Here is a 22,573-nt window from a genome sequence, read left to right as displayed (position 1 = left end):
AAGCTGTTGATCCATCATTGATACAAACATCTGTAGTTGTTGATCCAACATTGGTACAAAACTCCGACGCTGTTGATCCAACATTGGTACAAAATTCCGACGCTGTTGATCCAACATTGATACAAAAAAATTGTTAAATGATATCAATAATAATAATACAATAAATAAATAAATATGATGAATTTTGCATTGGTTTTATTGACACACTTCTCATTTTAACGCCAAACAACAATATGAAAGCAATCACTGCTTGAAAACCTCCAGATAACAGGTACTATACCGATTGTGGCTACAACGTCACATCAGTTATCTCGATACAGAATCTCCAGACAAAGCTAGGAGATCGCACTCGCTATACCGATATAAAACTTACATACAGCACCGGGAGAATACACTCATTATCCTGATAAAGAAACTATAATACTACACCAGTTATCTCGATACAGGACCTTCATACTACACTTGGAGACTTCAATCATTGACCCGATACAGACCTATAGACAACACTATCATACTACACCCATTATCCCGATACAGAACCCACTGACAACACTATCAGGCATCCATTGCCTCGATAAAAAACCTACAGACAACACCAAGAGACTACACTCGCTGTCTCGATACAGAACCTACAGAAAAAACAAGGATACAAAACCCGTTATCCCGATACAGAGCCTACAGACAACACAAGGATGTTACACCCGTTATCCCGATACAGAGCCTACAGACAACAAAAGGAGATTACACCCGTTATCCCGATACAGATCCTACAGACAACACAAGGAGATTACACCCGTTATCCCGATACAGAGCCTACAGACAACACAAGGAGATTACACCCGTTATCCCGATACAGAGCCTACAGACAACACAAGGAGATTACACCCGTTATCCCGATACAGAGCCTACAGACAACACAAGGAGATTACACCCGTTATCCCGATACAGAGCCTACAGACAACACAAGGATGTTACACCCGTTATCCCGATACAGAGCCTACAGACAACACAGGGATGTTACACCCGTTATCCCGATACAGAGCCTACAGACAACACAAGGATGTTAAACTCGTTATCCCGATACAGAGCTTACAGACAACACAAGAATGTTACACCCGTTATCCCGATACAGAGCCTACAGACAACACAGGGATGTTACACCCGTTATCCCGATACAGAGCCTACAGACAACACAAGGATGTTAAACTCGTTATCCCGATACAGAGCCTACAGACAACACAGGGATGTTAAACTCGTTATCCCGATACAGAGCCTACAGACAACACAAGGATGTTAAACTCGTTATCCCGATACAGAGCTTACAGACAACACAAGGAGATTACACGCGTTATCCCGATACAGATCTTACACTGGCTATCTCGGTTCACTTCAGAACTAACAGACAACAAAGGATGTCAACACATAAAAAACTTATCTGAGGACAAGCCTGTAGAATTTTGCAGAAAATCATGTTGATAACGTTATTTTCATTGCACTGAGATTGAAGTTGTTGATATTTGAGAATATTTCGTGTGAAAATAATGTTAAGACATCATACAGACAGATCTCAGACCCTCGAAACACTATTGACATCTACTTGGGCAATAAAACAGACGATTAAGTAGCATTAAGGACGTGTGACATTCTAGATCATTTTCGTACCTAATTACAACGTACAACGTATACGCATTCCATTCATTAGTTTTACTTGGCACAGAGATAATGGAAACATTCGATATATTATTGATACAAAGGTTTTATGGTGTTTTACATGACATACCACACCCTAAAATCCTTGTTCTTACATCTGGCGGGCAAACTGCGATTGAAATGTATTTGTTTTTTTGCCAATTCACCATCAATCATATAACCATAAAATATCTGTCCACTGCATTTACTGTTGTTGCATGTAAAATGAACTTTTATGAAACTCCATACTTGCTATCTAAATCATTCAGTGTATGTGAGATGTATAAGGATCTCTCGTGAGAACGAGATTTGATCGGTATCATACTGCATTTTTTCATTCATGTATATCATTTGTGTACCATTCTCTGACGATCTATGTTTTGATAGGGAATACTATGTCACGAACATGTAAATCGCCGGATATGACAACTCTTAACGCTTCTCGGTAGAGGATGTACATGGTTTTTGAATTCGTTACCAAGCCGGATGGCACATTGATATCAGGTGCTCCATCAAAAGGCGACAGATAAATAATAACGTTCAAGAGAAGTCCTTCCTGGGAGAGGATGGCCATTTCCTTACCGACCCATAGCTCTTAGAGTTGTTAGACTATACATCATAGACCCATGGATCACGGTAAACCAGCAGAGCTGGCAGTCAGTCAAAAGTTTACCAGCATGGACGTGTGCGTGCACGCGAGGTAGACAAACTGCATGAGACCTTCCGTATAGCTCTAAAAGGTAGGACATTAGAGGTACATAAACCTGCGACAGGAATTGGTTGAAGAGGGTGATAAAAACGGGAAATAAAGACACATTTGCGGCGCTAGATTGTGGCAGGAGATTGTAAAGAGAGTTTATCCCTCACTGTCTTGTCACTTGTTATGGTGTAGCTAACACTTCTTCCCCGTATCCCGCGAATACGTCATGTTACGCCAATCAATCCCATGTTTCTAGACCTTCCGTCGGTGTATAGGGGCCATTAAAGATATTATAATTTCTTCTTTGAATTTATCTGATGTGGATGTGTATCGATCGAAAGTATTGGTAGGTGTAGGACGTAGCTCGACAAGGATCTGTATATAATCATAAGGGGGAAAAGTTCTCTTTACATGGAAGGCAATAAATCCAGAATTATGACAGATGGATGAAATTAATCCATCAACTTTTTGTAACATTTTAAGATGAATTTTCTTATTTTATAATTAACGTTATATGGTAAAGTTCGATAAACATATTTGATAAATTATTCTAACGAAATCCTTGACAGACTTTTCCTGGAGTAAGGGATGTGAGTTATATCTATTACGTAATATAAATGTATATATAGGTATAGACGAAGCGTTTTTCATTGACTCCGCTAGTATGAAATCGATCAGTGATGTCATAATATGGACAATGACGTTGTGTCATGAATATGATGCAAGAAAATGACTGCATCCATCTGATTTTGTTCTCTACATGTAAACTTTAAAGCCAGCAGAAATGTGATGTATTTGAGTTATGTTGTAAGAAGTATTTAAAATTTGATTTAACTTCATATACTATTTAATGAAACTCGTCTCACTATGGTTTGCAAAAATAAAGTCTCGTTTCAAAATATGAAATAAAAATTTATTCAAGATTCTATACTTATGTTCATAATATCTTTTTTCTCTTTTTTCCCCCCAGCACCATGTTTAATAAATGTGTCACTGTATATGACCCTTGAGATGGGCTGTGAAAAGTATCAATATCTCTACACAAGTAATTCTGTTTTCTAATCTCTTACGTCACGTATGTGTATATAGTCCTTCTTATTTTGGATTAAAGTAAAGGAATGAAAAAACGTTATCTTAAGAATTGACTACTGAGTTCTAAATAAAACTCTATTATGGCAGGATGCCAACTTTTATATTGTATAAAGTCGTAAGTTTTTCTAAAGATGGTCTGATCAAATTGCCTTTATAAGTGGTCTTTGTGAATCGCGTGGTCTATGACGTCACAGCCGACAATAATTACACGTATTCATACCCGCATAGTTGCTGTGTACAAGACAGAAGCAATTTCCTCGAGGTATTTCTAGTACCGTCGCATTTGTAGTTCATCGATTTTGATTGGTCGACTATCTCATTACGTCATCGGGTCGAATGATCGACTATATGGACGTTTGCCCAGAAATCCTGACTCTTCAACCTCAGGTCTGGCTGGGCAATAATGTACTTTCAGGAATTTGTTATTTGATATCAGACGAAATGTCAGCATTTGAAACAATTTCAGACGTTTTCGTTTGCGAACCGGTATTTAACTTTTGTTGTTTTTGCCATCCTACAAAAGCGAGTAACACCGGTAAAAGATCAGCATGGCTTGTCTTGTACTTGTCCGAGTCTTCTCCCAACGATCGGTGCCTTTCGTTGGTAGACGGTTTTATAAGAATGCTAATTTCGATTCGTAGTCATTATCCAATTTTCTTGTCAAATTTCCGTTGTTGATTTGTTGTTTGGCATATCTAGAGCTGGAAAATTACACTTGATGGTCGTACAAGTAGAACATCAATTCTGATTGTGCCTGACAATTCCTCCTTCTGCTTTCACATATTGTGTTTTTTTTCGACTGACACTGATTTCTAGCGGTGATCAATGGTAAACGACCCGCACTCTCTAGCTGCGGTTTAGGATGTCATGATTGAACTCCATCCTACTTAGGCAAGACTAACTTAATGCATAGGCTTAGAGAGGCTGTAAATTCAAGTTTTAAAAACTTTAATGGAATTAAAAGAGAAGACGGTGAATTTAAAATCAAGTGCCGAATTGCTTTCTCTAAAAAGCTCTCTGAAAGGAAGATTTGGTTCGTTTCGGGTAAACAAGTCATTTACACGTTGTTTCTTCACACTGAATAAACGAAAATGTTTATAACTTTAAGTGGAAACGAATGGATATAATGGCAGCTTAGATTAAAACACAACTATTGCTTTCATTTCCGTGTGGGGTTGGATGTGATGCGTTTATTTCCCTTATCTGTCGCTATTTAAAGCAACAATTGAGTCACTTCCGGTTTGTAAATTGCCAGGTTACGAAAATGTACTTTTCCTTATGACAGATTTGTGAACTAATAATGAGTTTACGGTGGTCAATTGTATTAACTCGGGAGCTTTACACGATTGTTTTGGTTCGTAATAAGAAATTTGTCTCTTTACTCAACGCAATCAATGACAAATAATGTGTCCCGATAGAAGCTTATTTCTGGTGTGAATTGACAATCAAAGTAAAAGTTAATAAGCATACCTTATATTTGATAATTTTTTTATAAGAGTTGTTATTTTGTTGGCAAATAGATATGGTTCGCAAGAGTGTTTACAAGTATACCTGCTCGCAAACAATTGTTTGTAGTAATTAAGCTTAAAATCATATTGCTAGGGGATTTTTGTTAAAAAGAAAATGCTTAAAAACCGTTGAATGAGTATATTGCTTAATATGATGTGATTATACTGCTCGGAAAAGTAAGTAATATAGGTATAGTGACTTATTTGTAATTTCTTTAATATCTACCCTGTACGCTCTCCATAACATTACCCGACCTTTCTCTGAAAATTCTTTTATTCTTTTCGATCCTGTTATAATGACATACCGTGTTATTTCCTTGTGGTTACATACACATTGATTAACGACGAACCTATTGATTTTACAGCTAGACTACTGTAGAATTAAGATATACTGAGGTATCTTTAAATGGAATATTTTGGACTACACTCTCCATGAAATCGCGTCTAGATAGTCGTCTAAATTATGTTTTATTTCTATTGGAAGCTGGAATTCAGTAATTAACGCCATCATCTCTTTGAGCTCGGGGAAGTTTTAATTATTTATCTGTGTTTAATTGTTATGGATTATCAGTGTGTAAGAAGATGTAGAAGGGATCATTTATTCATATATATGTTAATGGAGACTTGGGGAAATCACGTATCCCTTCAGTGCTAATAACAGATTTTATTTTTAACATGCCGTACACCCCATGGATCAGACCAGCATTAATAACAACAAGAACTAAATATTTCAGGATCACGCCTGGCGACATGGTTACGAATACGTCATTGGTGCCTTTGAACTTCTTTGATAATGTCGCCAGTCAGATGTATCGGTGGGATGTGCCTATAACCACTGACTAAACCCATTACTGATTATGTATGGTAATGTTAGAGACAAATGGATGCACACTGATTTAACAGATACGGTGATGCACACGAGGTGCCAAACAAAGGAAAACTCTTTTCCGTCCGTTTTCTTATCTTGCAATACTACAAAGATGAAATCATTTCATTTCGTTCTGGAAACATTTTTCACACTTAAAAATAACATGAAAGCTGCTTGACAAAAATTTAAAGGAGAAAAAATAATAACTGAATATTTTTTGAGAGACTTGATTTCATTCTGCCAATGCGTTTCTCTCACTGATACAGCACAGTAAGCTAATACTTTTTTCCGTTTTAAGCAGTTAGGCAAGCAACAAATTTATATTTTGATATTCCGAATCCTTAATTTTCGTGTATTAAACATGAGAGAATATAATTTTTGGTTTGTTTTCGATGAAATTATAACTTAAACACTCAGTAGAAGTTTTAAAATATGGAACTTTTATTATTGTTATCATTTTTCTGCTAAATCTTACTTTATCAAAATATGATGTCAATTCAAAATTCAAACATCATTTTTTTTCTTAAACGAAATACGGGGAAAGTTATTAGATTTAGTTACCTTAATTCTTATTTTCTTCTGGGAACATATTTTGATTAGCAACTATCCTAGCAATTTTAATTACTCCTTTATGAAAGTGCTGCTATGAAACATGTAACATAAAACCCAACAGTTTAGCTGAATTAACAGCAGATATTCATAATATTCCATTCATCCTACGAGCCGAATTGTTATCTAAAATGTTCTTAACATTAAGTAATTAAATTATCGCTTATTTCTCGTGCTACTTCTCCCCATTTCGTCCTCTCCTGTTTTCTAGAGTCTTATCTATTTTAAAATTTGTGACAGTAAAATGGTCAATTTTTAAGCATAACCCTCCCTATTCCACATTGTGTCACTTATAAATGAAAATTTGACGTAGCTCATCAACGACATTTTCAAAAAAAAAAATTAATATTAAAAGATTTAGAAAATTGTATCGGCGACAGAAGCCTGTTTGTTATATTGTAAAACCACGTGGGCATATTGTAATACTAAGATATTGTTAACATTGAGAGAAATCTTGGCTACAAATTGCATTACTAAAATCAACGTTTAAATCAATTTCCATGTGTAGTACTAATCTAGGATCTCCTTGCTTCGTTTTGTAGAGGTTTTATGTTGTCCAAATTATGTGTAATTTCGTTCGTCCTCCATGTTATAAAGCCAGCCCGCAATCTTAGCCTGGGTCCGATCGATGGAACCAAAGCCACATGAATACAGTTGTTTACTCAACTGAATAAAGTAGAGGCATCTTTATTGGTATTTTCCGGTTGGAAAAGACTTTTTCAGGCAGAAAATATCATTACCAGAAACCTAAATGAGCAAGATTCCCCAAGAAAATTGATCCAGTGCTTCTTTAGAAAAGGACAGTGACTTTTGTTCTTTTTATAACAAGCTTAACTGAGATATCGGAGAATGGCCTGCTTATTGATAATAACTGAATACCAATCAGGAAGTAGACGACCTGTAAATTATTGTATAAAAATATGATTTAGTAGACAGTATAAAACGTTATCGTATATATAATATCTCCAAATTTTATGAAACACGCATGAATGAAAATGACATTTCTAATTCCAAAAATAAATAAAAAGGGAGGATGAAAGAAAGCGACGAAAAATAAAACCATCAAATGGTATTTGTTATAAAATTGCTCCGTACTACAGAAATCAATTTTGATAGCGTCCAAGAGCGTAGGTATGGGTTATATTCCTCTGCTTGGAAGAACACTGCATCGGATTTATTCAATTAGACACAGGAAAAATTGAATAATCCTCCAAAGATTACTGAGCTTCGGATGGCAGATTTGAAAAGGTTTTGTTTTCATGATATATAAATAAAAAACAGGGCAAGTAATTATTACAATGAATTGGGCATTTCAAATACCGTGTAAACCCAACCCCCCCCCCCCCCCCCCCCCCCCCACCCCACACCAACCCTCAAAAAAAAATAATAATAATAAAAAGAAGAATAATGACAGTGAATTTCTATTTTGTCTAATAGAAAACAGGAAATAAAGATGAAGAAAAAAGTTATTTAACTGTGATGATCTGTTTCAATTTGGCAGGTCACTAAATTTTCTTCGAAACATATAGCAATGTTTTACAAAATTAAACAATTATGTTGTATAAAATAATATTTCCTAATATTAAGTATTATATAATCGTTATGGCCTTGAGGCGAAATGTAGCACTGCGCTAGAATGTAATTACGATAAATGAATCTGGCTATCGTTTCTTAATGCTTTAGGGCAAGATACCATATAAATTGGCTCATTGTAACGAACGCCATGATTAAAACCAACTAAATTAAAGGTCTGAAAATTTATATCTGTCTTCATGATAATACATTACGAATAGCCACTCTTAACCTGAGGCGAAGTTATTAGCAAACAAGGTAATACAAGTGTTTCTCAATCATAATCTAACCAGGCTAAAACTGCTCATTAAAACAGCTTACCCGAACCATTGTATTAACATTGGAATAACTCTATATTCAAACAGGATTATTGTATATTGTTTTAATATGGAATATTGGTATTCAAATAAGATATGTAAGCAGTTATAGCGAGATTATCGAGAAAGGTTAAATGATACCCAACGCCTAGTCGTTGATCGATTGGTGCTAAAGCCGACGAGAGTATCTAACACTAAGGCCTTATAAAGCATTCTTTAACACAAGATACATTATTGAAAGGGACGAAACTCACCTTTGTCATGTTGAGAATACTTAAACATACAAAACAGCGACAGAGAAACAATCCAACTATATTTGCGATTTATATCTGATAGCGAGAATAGAAAGAAAACTATCAGAAGTTGAGACATAAACTAATGGATTACTAAACGGGAAGCACGATCGATGATATTACCAAATTATCTAATGAAAGTGATGCTACATTTTGTGGTTGACGGTATTGGTGACTCTATCGCCTAGCATTGTGTTAGCATCAGCTTATGATTTTCTGTGCCTATAAGTACTACTTCTTTTCTTGTCTATTTAAGTATCGGATATTTTACAGCAGACTTCAACAAGATTCTATTTCTTCTCCTCTTTAAGGCTATGGTGGCATTGTCTCCGAGAGAACACAGAACTATTGGCACTATACACGAAGGACACGGATGGGACAATTCTACTTTTGGAAAGACATTTAAGTACCATGTGAAAAAGCTTTCATCGGACTCTCAGGTAATTTAATATTTCTCACTGAAAAGTGCAGCTCTTTTAAATCTGACTCATCTCAGAATGCTTTCTATGGTGATTTTGTGATATTCGTTACACGGAATTTACGGCAAGTTTGTAACACTGTACAAAGAACAGCGGAATTATTTGGGATTTATATTTTTGAAAGAAAAATCAACAATTAGGACAAAGTTTCAAGATGGTGTCGATAGCAATAACGATGAAAGGACAAGTGACAGACTTCATTCAGATGTTGAATGATAGAATAAATGATCCAATAGCACAGCGACGTCTGGTTCTTCTGATCGTAAGCATGGCGTTGCTCTTGGATAACATGTTGTACATGGTGATTGTGCCGATCATACCGATGTACCTTGAGGATGTCCTAGACTGGGGAAGTGATGACGAAGCTGTGGTACAAGCTCCTTTCAATGCAACATGGAATTCAACGTATAACTTGACTGCACCACCCAAATCTGATTCCTCATCAGATACAGATTATGCCGAAGGAGGTGGTGCGGTCGGTATTCTGTTTGCATCAAAGGCAATCGTTCAGCTGATGGTAAATCCATTTACAGGTGCACTCATAGACAGGATAGGATACGATATTCCACTGATGATAGGTCTTATTATCATGTTCTTTTCTACAATAATATTTGCATTTGGCGAAACATATGCCGTTCTTTTCTTCGCAAGAAGTTTACAAGGACTCGGATCTGCCTTTGCAGATACATCTGGCCTTGCTATGATTGCAGATAGATATCGGGAAGATGCAGAACGAACAAAGGCTTTAGGAATAGCGCAATCCTTTATTTCGTTTGGATGCTTAGTTGCCCCACCGTTCGGAGGTACTTTGTTTGAGTTTGCAGGAAAGGTTGTTCCGTTCATTTTTCTCGCCACCATGTGTTTAGTGGATGGAATACTCTTGCTCTTTGTTATGAAGCCTGTCCGGTTAGAAAGATCACTGATACCAAAGGAAGAGCGTCCACAAGGCACTCCTATCTATAGACTACTCATGGACCCATACATCTTAGTAGCGGCTGGTGCCCTAGCGATGTCCAACATATCACTAGCATTTCTTGAGCCCACTATAGCTATGTGGATGAAAGGAACAATGGATGCGACTGAATGGCAAATAGGATTTGTTTGGCTGCCACCATTCTTGCCGTACATAGGAGGTGTGGTCTTAACCGTGTATCTTGCTAAGACATATCCTAATTACCAATGGCTTGTTGCGTTAGTGGGGCTTATCATTGAAGGAGTGTGTTGTTTTATAATTCCGTTTTCCAGTGCTTTCTTTGTGGTTTTGTTCCCATTGATGGGTCTCTGTCTGGGAGTTGCGTTTGTGGACACTGCTATATTACCAACATTAGCTTACCTTGTTGATGTTCGACACTCGTCCGTGTACGGTAGTGTCTACGCCATTGCCGACATATCGTATTCCTTAGCATATGCGTTAGGACCCATTATGGCTGGTCAAATCGTACAGACCATTGGATTCATGTGGCTCAATGTTGCAATAATGCTCAGCAACCTCTTGTATGCACCGGTGCTATTCTTCTTGAGAAAGATCTATGAGTATAAACCATTCACGGACGAATGTGATATTCTTGTTGCTGATCCCCCTCCGAAAGACTACAGCACCTACATGCAAAATGGAGGACTACCTAACGGCAAAATAAAGGAAGTACAAAATCTTAACGGCGAAAATCACTTAAGAGTTGGGAAAAACTCTGAAAACACCTATATCGGCAATGCCGAAATTGACTATTTCGAGCCGAAGGATCCTGAAACCTACTCATTTTATGGCCCAAGGTGAAATGAAATGCATTTAGTTTCTTTCGATACTTGGACATATTGTTTCAATATAGTTATTTTGGAAACAGCATAGATAGTTGTTTTGGTAGTAAACATTAGAAAAATATTTAGAAATACAAGTGTACGGACATACAGTTGATGTGGTGCAATACATTTGATAATTTTTTTATACAAATAGTATTTTACCTTTTTCCTGAAGGCATACTTCATCCGATTAGAAGTAGTCTAAATGTGGGTAGAAGGTAACAGATCCAAGAAAGATTCCATTTGATTAAGATATAATGCTTTAATTTGATACCGAATGGCAGAAATTTAAAGTCGTTATTAAGCACTGGAGTATGGATGGTTGTGTATCTATAGATGTTAAACATTTTTTTATTAGATAGCATGTCTAAGTCTATTATTAGTATACGGCGTCTGTGTGAAGACATTAACATATGTGAGTAATTGATGTTTTACACCTTTATTACGTGTCCGTTATTAGCGCATCCTTGCAGGTTTTTCTATAGAGTGATAACTCTGTATTACATAGCTATGAACACTGTATTATTCTAGTTCTAGTTAAAGATTCTTACAGAAATTGAATCTTATTCAAACAAAAGCTTCCTTGCGAAATGATATAGGTATAGATGCATACGTCTGATTTCGCGTATGAACAAGATTAATTATGATTGTGATAAGACGCTAATTTGTATGATATATATGTAATGATACACACGATACTTTTGAAATATGAAATGATAAATGATTCATGGGAAGAAAACAATACGAAGAAAACAAATATATAGAAATCTTCGTTATGATTTTAATTTCGTTTCGTATTCTTTTAATTAAGATAACCATCAATCAAGTTCACTGGGAAACTTACATATCCAGCTGATGCCAAGCCTTGGCATCATGTATGAACTGTATTGAAATCACAACTTCGGTTTATATGACAAAACTATGAGAATAATGTTAATGACAACACCCCAGGAAGATGAATTTTGCATATAAAAATATACGTCTAAACATGATTATTCAATAATAAATTTCTAGATACATTTCAATCAAAAACTTACTTTTGTTTGATAGTTGAATGGTTGAAAGAGAGAAAAATACATAAATTCAATATAAAACCTGTTTAAATGTTGAATATACATATAAATAAATAGTTTACATTAAAATACAGAAATACAAAAGATATATTGATTTCAACATATGGACTAGTTTAAAATTAGGTGTTTAAAACATATTACCGTAGTGCACAGGAGTCTGTTTGTGTGTTATTGAAACTCTTTCTTTATACATGTTAATACGTATAACTATAAAATATGTTCATCATTTTACATTATGTGAGATTTACAACCATCCTGACTAAGGCTATATTTATTGCAAATATTATTATTATGCAATTTTTATACTGTTTATTAACAGTTGATGGAAAATTATATTTAAATATCGGAGTTTTCATGCATTCGGAGAATGTGAAGAGAACTACAGTTCAAATTAATTGGATAAAAACAAGGAAACAATAACGACTATATAGTTCTCTTCTATAGAGGATTTGTTGTTGAATCTGTAGCTCCGTACCATATTTATCTCAGCTTCACCAAACATCAGAAAAAAACTTATCCCATATAATAGGCAAATAGCTTGAAAATAATTTTATTACAAAGTATGTTTTCAGTAATAGTGATATTTTATACATATTCAATGTTGAGTATACACTATATTTTAACTCATAATTATTATATTATGATTTACCTATTGAGCCTTGAGAAACTATATTAAACAGTTATAAAACTGATTGTTTGCATCCATGATAGTAGTTGGGCGCAATATTTTAGATGAAAAGAAAACACACACGCACAAAATAGAACGGACACAAAAGCAAACCAAAACACCACCTATAGCTCTATTGAGGGATTTTAATATAATGGGATTTTTCAGATTAAGAAATATATCTTATTTATATGAAGAAATAACCACAGTACGGAAAAGCGAATTGTCAAATGTTTGAGACTATCTGCCCCTTTGGCAAGACACAAAAATTACATAAATACATGCAAAGTTATAAAGTAAAATCGAGAACAGCAGTGTAAATTTAGGTGTCTCGATAATCCCTTCCACCGATGGACCTCGAAAGCCAATTATGAGGGACAAAAAACATTCTAAGTTCTTGTGTGGTAGATGGTGATTAAAATATCAAAAATGTTTTATATAAATCTCGGTTTGTATGACACTGTAGACACTGAGCGTATATATGACCGCTACGAAAACAATTGCATGTCACACTCCGAGGAAAGTAGTCTACCGGTACATCTCGAGTTTGATGAAAAATATGTAAAATTTTGTAAAAAGAATATTATAAAAAAATGAATGTATGTGTAGTTACAATAAAAACTTTTTTTTTCATAATATATATATATATCATAAACTCTTTAATCATATATGTAAAAAATTAAATACTACATTTCAAGTAAAGATCTTTAAAAAAAGGTTATTTTTAGGAAAAGCCATAGCTTTTTTCTTACCGTTGATGGTCTATTTTATGATTTGTAGTTTATAAAACTATTAAAAAATTTTAGATAAAAAATCGGACGGGAAACATGATAGGACATTGCATTTCTGTAATATCGGAGAGAATTGTTGTCTTCGACAAAATTGACGGTACTCGCTTTAATTTCTAAAATCAAAATAAAAAATAAAAGATCAATATTGTAACTTGTCAATTGAAAGATTGGCTTTTAATATTTGAACAGAAAGCTTCTACACTAATTACCAAATGTCAAAAACATTCAATAAAACCTTATTAAAATTATAATCATTTTTCTGTAAAAAGGGCCGATAATGTGTATTTCTGGTGTATCATAATTGTATGGTTGCAAGTACATTTGTGTGTTGACAAGCGGCAGACGCCGCGAAAATTCGACAAATATCTCTATCCTCAATTTCGTCATCTCTTCCATGCTTTGTTTTCATATTTATGTTGTTCGGTGTCTATGTTCATATAGGACCATTCTCTCAGAGAAATAGCAGGCGCGCCTAAGATTTTTTTCGTTTTGCTGATGACACAATCGGTGCATTTTTGGTTGAACAGGTTTAACAAAATATTGTATTATTTTAAACTACTTGTATTCAACTTTTATCGCCTTCATATTCAGCAAATTAATGACAGATTACTTAAAGGATTCAAAATAACATTACATATGCAAAAAGAAGAAATGTATTCATCACCACAATATATATATATATATAAACCCAATCGTGATGTAGGAAAATTGCGACGACTTAAGTTCTGTAATAATTGGAATCCATAAACACATCTTCATTGATTGGTTATTTTGCGACAACACATATTATGTATCAATATGTCGAAACTAGATCATTTATTTATAAAGAGAGATGTAAATATATAATATTGTAGATATTTATTGTTACAAACGTTAATGTAGATAAAAATGTATTTCTTTGAAATATATGTAAATAATGTAGATAACTATTGTACATACTGTGTATGATGTGACTATACAATAACATTATGTTATTATATTGATCACATAAATATTTCACCGTTTATAGTGAAAAATAATATAAAAGATATAGATATTTACCTATATTTACCGGTAAAGCACACAATCATCTCAATGAAATAATTTGTAGATAAAAAAATAAAATAAACAGTCACTCTATGAAAAGGGAAGTAGTCGACAGAATATGATTTGATGGATGCATTGATTTTATTGATTCTATACATTTAACGAAAATGATCCTGACTATCAAACAAAAAATACTATTCTCGAATTTGTCATATCACTTTTGAGCCACTTTGAGTTTTGCGTAAAATATTATGTAAAATGTAATAGTTGTAGGAACATTCTTGTTTATCTATTTATTATACATGTATATATTTACTGAATACTAAAATGCATCTTTTGAATATCTAGGATGATATGCTACACAATTTTTGCAATATATATTTTGATGAAGTATATATTTGAATGAAACTGTCGCATGCATGATATTGCTGAAAAAATGCATTTTCTATTCTTATGTATATAAACATGTTCAGAACAAAATTCTTAAGCTTTATCCAAAGTCTTAGTCCCTTGATAATGGATTTTAAACTCATTATACTTCCAAATTACGGAACAAGTATTAAGCAAAACAAAGGCGTGATTGCTATCATCATCAATTCTGTCAGGCAAGACATTCATTTAAACCACTTTTGTTTCTTCAAAGTCATTGTTTGACATCATGTCAAGTCATGTTAAGTTGACCTTAAATTTCAATTGGAATTTTTCTTCTTCTATGAATTATACCTTCAACTTAGTAGAGTAAGCATTCATGTAAATATATAGATAAATAAATATAGTCAAATTATTATTGCGATATCACAAAGACGTGTTTTTACTGCCATTTACTATGTATGTATATAAGACTTTTTACACATGTATGTGTAATCTATATAATGTTACGAGTTCTTATATTGATGTTGCTGTGATAGAAATATTCCTTATACCTTTTATATAGTTAGAAATCATGGATCTATTGAACACTGTATTTACTATAGTTACAAGTTTTGTTTATTTGGTTGTTGAAAAGTCTTTTCCTCGTTTTAGAATAATGAATACTTGTGTTTATTTATCCATGCTTGTACGTTGGTTAAATAAATCTCATTGCTTGAATATGCTCGTAAATATTTTATGTTTCCAAAAATGTTATTGTTATTTACCTACATTTTATCTTGAATTTCAAGTTTTCCCCACGTATTTACGGGTGTTTTTATTCTTTTGTAATGTTCGGGATTAAACCAATAAGATATCTTATACATGAACGGATGCCTTATTTGGTAAAATATTGAAAAAGTGATAGGAATAATTTGAATTGAAACAAACAATATATAATTTAATGAAAACCAAAGACAATACTTTGGAAACAGACATGTAAAAGGACACCAAAAATATCTTGACTACTAACGTTTTTTCTTTAAAGAACAATGAGTAGAATATACTGGATGTATTTCTATGTCAAGACAGTAGACCATTGTTTGGAAAATATAGAAACAATTTTCTATTGAATTTACATTACCATTCGGTTTGCTATGGAAAAGACGGGAACCAAATCGATGTAATATGACTTTGTGACTGGAGATGTTTACAGTACCATCTAATGACTCGTGAATACAAACAAAGTCTTTCAGATAAACGAAAAAAAAACAAAGTCGATATGCTTTAAGTCGACAAACATAAAAGTGGTTGTCTGCCTTGTGTCCACATGTGCGTAAGACATCTTACATCTTATTGTACAACGTTTTAATTCAATAATGATTCTATCTTTACGTTTCTTCAAAACACAAACTTTAAATGGCCGTTATCTTCCTGTAAGATAGCCAGTATGTTAGAGCAGAACAAAGCACTAGCAATCACTATAATGCTATTTAAACCGATGATGGATTCCCATGAGTTTTCAGCTGTTATTTGTGTTCCCTGAGACTGATGCTTTTTGTGTGATTTTCATCAATGATACAATAGCACTACCAAGCTTAAGTGCTCTCACAAGTAAACGAAATGGCTTCATCCCACGTCACGGGAACGATAATGAAATATTTGTTTTTCCTCTTGTGTATTATCCAGGATAAGACTAACAACTTAATTAATAAATGGCAAACATGAATAAATGTTCCAGATAAAAGCGACAGAATTAAGTGGCATAAGGTTTAGATTTTATAAACCTCCACGTTTATGAGACTTTCCATCATATTTCGACTGTGATCAATATGTACAGACCGGATCATGTGACATATCTTATGGATATAGCTAGATCTATTACACATATCGTAACATTATACAATAAGCAGATGCCAAGCGCTAAAAGCATGGTGATGGTAAATAACAACCCCCTTGGGTTTGGTATTTATGGTATTTAAACAAAATACTGTGAAAGGTGTCATTTTCCCTATCATTTATTTTCAAACATTTCAAACGTTAATGTCATACTAACGATCGTATTTAAACTTTTCCTGAGACTCGAACACTTTCTGTATTTATAGATGTTGAATACAATTTCTTAGAATTAGATTTTTCCGAGTAGTAAAACATGGGCTTATTTCTGTCTAGTATAGAATCAATTGCATAATAGCATCTCGCTATTTAGTATTTATGTTCCGTACATTTTACAATCAGTAAAACATTAGAGACATTTTAAAGGCAGCCTAGTATCTGAAAAGGACATAAAATCCATTATAATATATATATATATAAGTTTTTTTTTAAATAAACAAATACAAAAAACATCATATATATATCCAATGTATTTGTCTAAAAACAAATCAACTTTTCTTATTTATCGTTTTGTATTTATATTACCATCACTTTTCATCATTATTGCATTAATAACAATGAATTACTACTCATCATAGATTTTTCGTTTTCTTATTTTGTTCTCAAATATCTCCAAATGACTGACAAAGACTGGTCACATAAGACATACACACATTTACACACACATATATATATATGTCTAAATTTGCGTTGAAAGGTGTTATTCATTTGTATATCTTTTGTTCAATATCTTAAATTGGATTAAAGGAGCGTCGAGATCACTTTTTTTACAAAACACTTGATACAAAGTTTTACGAATAATAACTTTAGAAATCAGATGTGTTTTCTAGTACTCCTAGTCTTAAGACAGAATTGACAGGGTCATTCGGTATCGTCAGAGCTGGGGTTTATTGAAAAAAAGGAATGCTACCTTAGAGTGGCACAAGAATGTACATAACAATTAAATTTAAGATGTATCTTATGGTACATGCACTATAAGAAATACTTATAACACCATTGGAACTTACATGTATCTTAAACCATCAATATATCTTAAACACATCATAATACCATTATAATTTAGATATCTCTTTAAATATATATATATATATATATATATATATATATATATATATCTTATAACAGCGTTATAACTTAGAGATATCTTGTACATCTAATAATAGCATTGAAATTTAGATATATCTAAAAATATATCTTAGACATGTCTTACAACAGCATTGTGATTTAGCTTTATCTTATAATACCATTAAAACTGAGCTATGTCTTAAAACACCAATACAACTCAGAGATGTCATATAACAGCAATATAACTTTTATATATAACAATTACTATAACACACATACACACATATATATATATATCAGTACCATTATAACTAAAGTATATCATGTAACACCATTATAGCATAGATATCCATATATAGAATCTTATATCACCAATATAAGCCAGATATCTTACAGTACCATTAAAACGTTGTTATATCTTATAGTAGCATCATTTTCTGTTTATGAAAAATATTAGTGTTGGATTTTATATAGTAAATCTTAAAATATTGATCAGTAGCAAGCATTGAAGATAAAATTACATTTATACCAGTAGAACTGAGATAAATCAATTACATTTATACCAGCAGAACTGAGATAAATCAAGTATATTTATACTAGTAAAATTAAGATAAATCAGTTACATTTATAACACTTAAATTAAGATAGATAAATTATACTGTTAGCAGTACAATTAAGATAAATCAATTACATTTTTACCAGTAAAGAATTAAGATAAATCGATTACGCTTACATCAGTAGAACTTAGATATATTTATACTAGTAAAATTAAGATAAATCAGTTACATTTATAACACTTAAATTAAGATAAATTAATTATACTCTTAGCAGTATAATTAGGATAAATCAATTACATTTTTACCAGTAAAAAATTCAGAAAAATCGATGACATTTATACCAGAAGAACTTAGATAAATCAATTACATTTATACAAGTACAATTAAGATAAATCAATTACATTTTTACCAGTAAAGAATTTAGATAAATCAATAACATTTATACCAGAAGAACTTAGATAAATCAATTACATTTATACCAGTAGCATTAGATCTTTCAATTACATTTATATCAGTAGAATTAGATCTTTCAGTTACATTTATATCAGTAGAATTCCGAGAATGAGATAACAGTAGCATCGGAAAAAAGGAGTTTACTGTGGCGTTAGATTTAGACAACAACAATTAGGATTAAGATACATTTTATTGAAATACTGGATATAATATTTGGAATCCATGCTCCCATGTGTTTGATTCAGTGGAACATGCGATAGAAGGTAAGACAGACAAAGGTATTAAGGTGTTATCTGGTTGTTTTAATATAGTAACACTGATAGAATAAATCATTTTTTCAATCACAAAACAAAACATCCAATATCCGTGTATTCCAGTTAGGAGATGAAATTTCTCTGTGACTGCAGTATAGCAATGCTCCCACATGATACTCATTATATAGGCCCGGATACACGGTAGAAGCCAGGATATGACGGAACACAGTAGCTCTACATCGACCACGGGCGCCATTATGACAGGCCGGAAGATCTGGAAAAGACACGTGAACAATATAAATTCTAAACGAAGATATGTGAATGACATAACTCTAATTTAAATCTCGTTGTTATTTCATCAGCAGCATGACCTGACAAGGTCGGCAATTCTAACGAGACAGTGACATGGTTATAATATTATATGTCTATAAATATAGAACTGAAGAAAATTCTAGAATGTTTAAAAGGGTACAATGACACAAACCATTTTTTTTTGTTAGATGTTTATTCGATATGACCATGACAATATAAAGGATTGTCTTGATAATGGTTCGGAATTAATCCAAGATATCTGCGGAAATTTGAATGCCAAATTATATGAAATATCTTTGAAAATAATAGTAAAGGGAAAATCTCTAAACCATAAAACCTAACTGTGCACTACGATCTGATGCGGCCTATATGGATATAGCATCTTTTCTAAAGGTAACAAAACTTTGATAATAACCTGAAACAATCAGCAACAAAGTCCATTTGAGACTTCAAACAACATGTCAGTAAGACATTTAACACGTATTTGTTAAGTGATGCTTTGAATATAAGTTTTCTAATGTTCGTTCATTTCTAAATGAGAATTCATACTTACAATTGGTTCTCGGGCACGAATGATCTATATATATACCTAACGTTCACAATACAAACCATCCGTTCTATATATCTGTTCACATGTAAGTAGTTCCATTTAAGCAGGTGTGATAAAAAAATAATACATATAAAGACACATAAATCCATAATCGTATTTTTAAATTTTTGTCTCTGGTAGTATTTTTTTGATATTATTAACTAACATTATGAAGAAAAAGACTTAAACAGTGTGGGGGATCTGGTTAGATACTGTTAAGTCCTATGACTGAAGATTGTCATTTATGTGTAACAGCATCAGCGTCTTATCGAATTTATCTAATTGTTTTGATGTGTTCTCGTTTATGTGTAAATGAAATACACAGTAAGGAAGAGAACATTGCTTTATATACATAAATAACAAAGAGAGTTTTCACAAAAGGAATTTTACAAGAGTCTTATATACCAATATCGATAACATTTATCCTCAAACACGGAAAAGTAATTTAATTGTATGCTTTCTACAGTCGTAATCCATTGATGAGATCTAGGTCACAACATCTAACTTATCTATACTATTTGTACATACGAGATGAATCACGGCCTATGACTACAATCATTAGAGGTCGATATTTGCATTCTTGTTTTATGATTCCCATATCTTATTTCATAAATCACACTTCGTTTTTCTCGATTCATATGATTTAAACAAAAGCCTTTTTTTTATCAACCTCAAATTTGAGAAACCCGAAAATTCCAACTTTACTCTTGATCAAGAATTAGAGTGTATCGATAACTCTTGCGGAGAAACTTTGACTTCGGATACGAATCCGATCTTCTTCATTGGTCAGTATGATCCGTAATCAAACAATTTGGTGACCGGATATGCGAACTGTCGCTGACCTCAACTGATGAAGGATCATGTTTGGAACAAGACAAAACTAAATTGCCACGTATTCATACTGAACGATCTAACATCGACACACTAATAAGGGCAGGACTACGGACAATTTAGGGTTCACTTCATTAGTTGTACTAATCGGCCTGTACCTATACTCTAGGCAGTATCACAAAGATTGCGTCCTTCCGTGTTCTTGCATTTGAGAACGCTATCATATGATACATATGTAAGAAAGCATAGAGATGTTTTTCAAACCCGCACACCAAAGTATAGTCCAATGTGTGGATATGTATCCGTGTAGCAAAACAAGTTCGAAATGTGATTTAACAGAAATCTGTTCATAAAATTTCTTATTGGTACCAACAGAGAAAAAAACGTTTAATATTATAATGTACAGATCTTATCCAAAGCTAAAGACTGTGTCTATATCATTCCTATTTCATATACAAAATCTACCTTGTAGATTAAAGAGAAAATATATTTTAGTAGAAACATAGCGTCAATGTATTATCCTGATAATGAACAAGTCGATATAAAAACTTTATTACTTATCAAAACTGGCATTTCCTAACCTACCAGAACAATAGTGTTACTCTGTTTACTAAACTTACTGAAATTCCCTATAATATTGTAACATTTCCCCCCTTTATTTTCGACCTTTCCAATAGTTCCCAGAAATGCTTAACTATTCACAGAAGTTCTTCTCTCATTGCAAAAAACAACATATTGTCTGTCAACATCACTATCTAAAACAGTACCTATTGACGTATATTCATATAGCGTATATATATTTCACAGTTTTGTATTTGTAAAGTATTTGAAATAGTATTTTCCCTTTTTTTTATGGAATTGTGACCACGTGTCAGAAGTCTAAATGCACTATTTAAGGTAAACTATAATAACTTTCGGGAAATTTCGTTAGATAATAATAAACATTGTTTCAGACCACTGAAATTGCGCATTACTGGTAAATTTGTTTATATTTTAGTATTGAAATACATATGTAGGGAAGATGCAAGATATTTACCCGATAATGATAAATTACGCCAAACAAATTATGTGTATGCTTACAAAGACTTATGGCTCACGATGAGAATAAAACATAAATAAAACATCTATTCTCATATACACTTGCTATTTATTAAAGCATGTGTACGGTCGTGTGACACCTGATTGATATTGATCGTCTGTATTTCTGCAAATGGAGACATTGTTCCTATAGCATTGTAATAGATTGGTCTCACGTTGTTAAATGCCGATCGAGAAGCAGACTTTGCACTGGATAACATATCGCCCATTCTTGTGATGTTTAATCATCCATATATAAATTCTGTCAAGTTATGCGTGACGCCAATAATATAAGAAAATCAGTCGTAATCAACTGAATTAGAAGACAATTGACTTTAATTCCTTCCAGTAGATTTTTATAGGGGCTAATGGCCATATTCAGGGACATTTGATTGTTTCAAAGTAAAATGTCTCAAATTAGAAATAATACATTTTGTGTCTTACTGTGCATGTAAAAAATAAAACGACCATGTTACATTTAATACGTGTGCAAACTCGTAAGATCTAAATTGATTTACAATACCAAGTAGGAAAAACATTCCCGACGCTTCAATGCATATAGTCTAAGGTTAGAGTAGGCTTGTGAAATGTTTAATGGAGTGAAGAACTTGAGGTGTGTTATCTAAATAAATTACACCTCTATGAAAAATAAAACTTCAATTTAGATTTAATTGTATAAAGACAAGTTATAAAAATTGCACATAAACTCC

The 22,573-nt window shown here is 33.0% G+C and overlaps 1 protein-coding gene across 1 annotated transcript; it reads left to right on the top strand.

Annotated features, from left to right (window-relative positions):
* Window positions 1–9,281: 9,281 nt before the first annotated feature.
* LOC132543960 (vesicular acetylcholine transporter-like) lies at window positions 9,282–10,901 on the top strand. The gene has a single exon (XM_060207517.1). The coding sequence runs from the start codon at window positions 9,282–9,284 to the stop codon at window positions 10,899–10,901; it is 1,620 nt and encodes a 539-aa protein (XP_060063500.1).
* The last annotated feature ends 11,672 nt before the right edge of the window (window positions 10,902–22,573 follow it).

Source organism: Ylistrum balloti, unplaced genomic scaffold (genome assembly GCF_031769215.1).
Source record: "Ylistrum balloti isolate Yb309-2 unplaced genomic scaffold, AGI_CSIRO_Ybal_v1 Utg369772, whole genome shotgun sequence".
Taxonomy (NCBI): domain Eukaryota; kingdom Metazoa; phylum Mollusca; class Bivalvia; order Pectinida; family Pectinidae; genus Ylistrum; species Ylistrum balloti.
Note: the sequence above shows the minus strand (reverse complement) of the source record. Positions and strands in the feature narration are given on the sequence as shown.

What these genes read in the sequence shown, in the direction of transcription:
- LOC132543960 (XM_060207517.1), top strand. Translation starts at nt 9,282, where the DNA reads ATGGTGTCGATAGCAATAACGATGAAAGGACAAGTGACAGACTTCATT.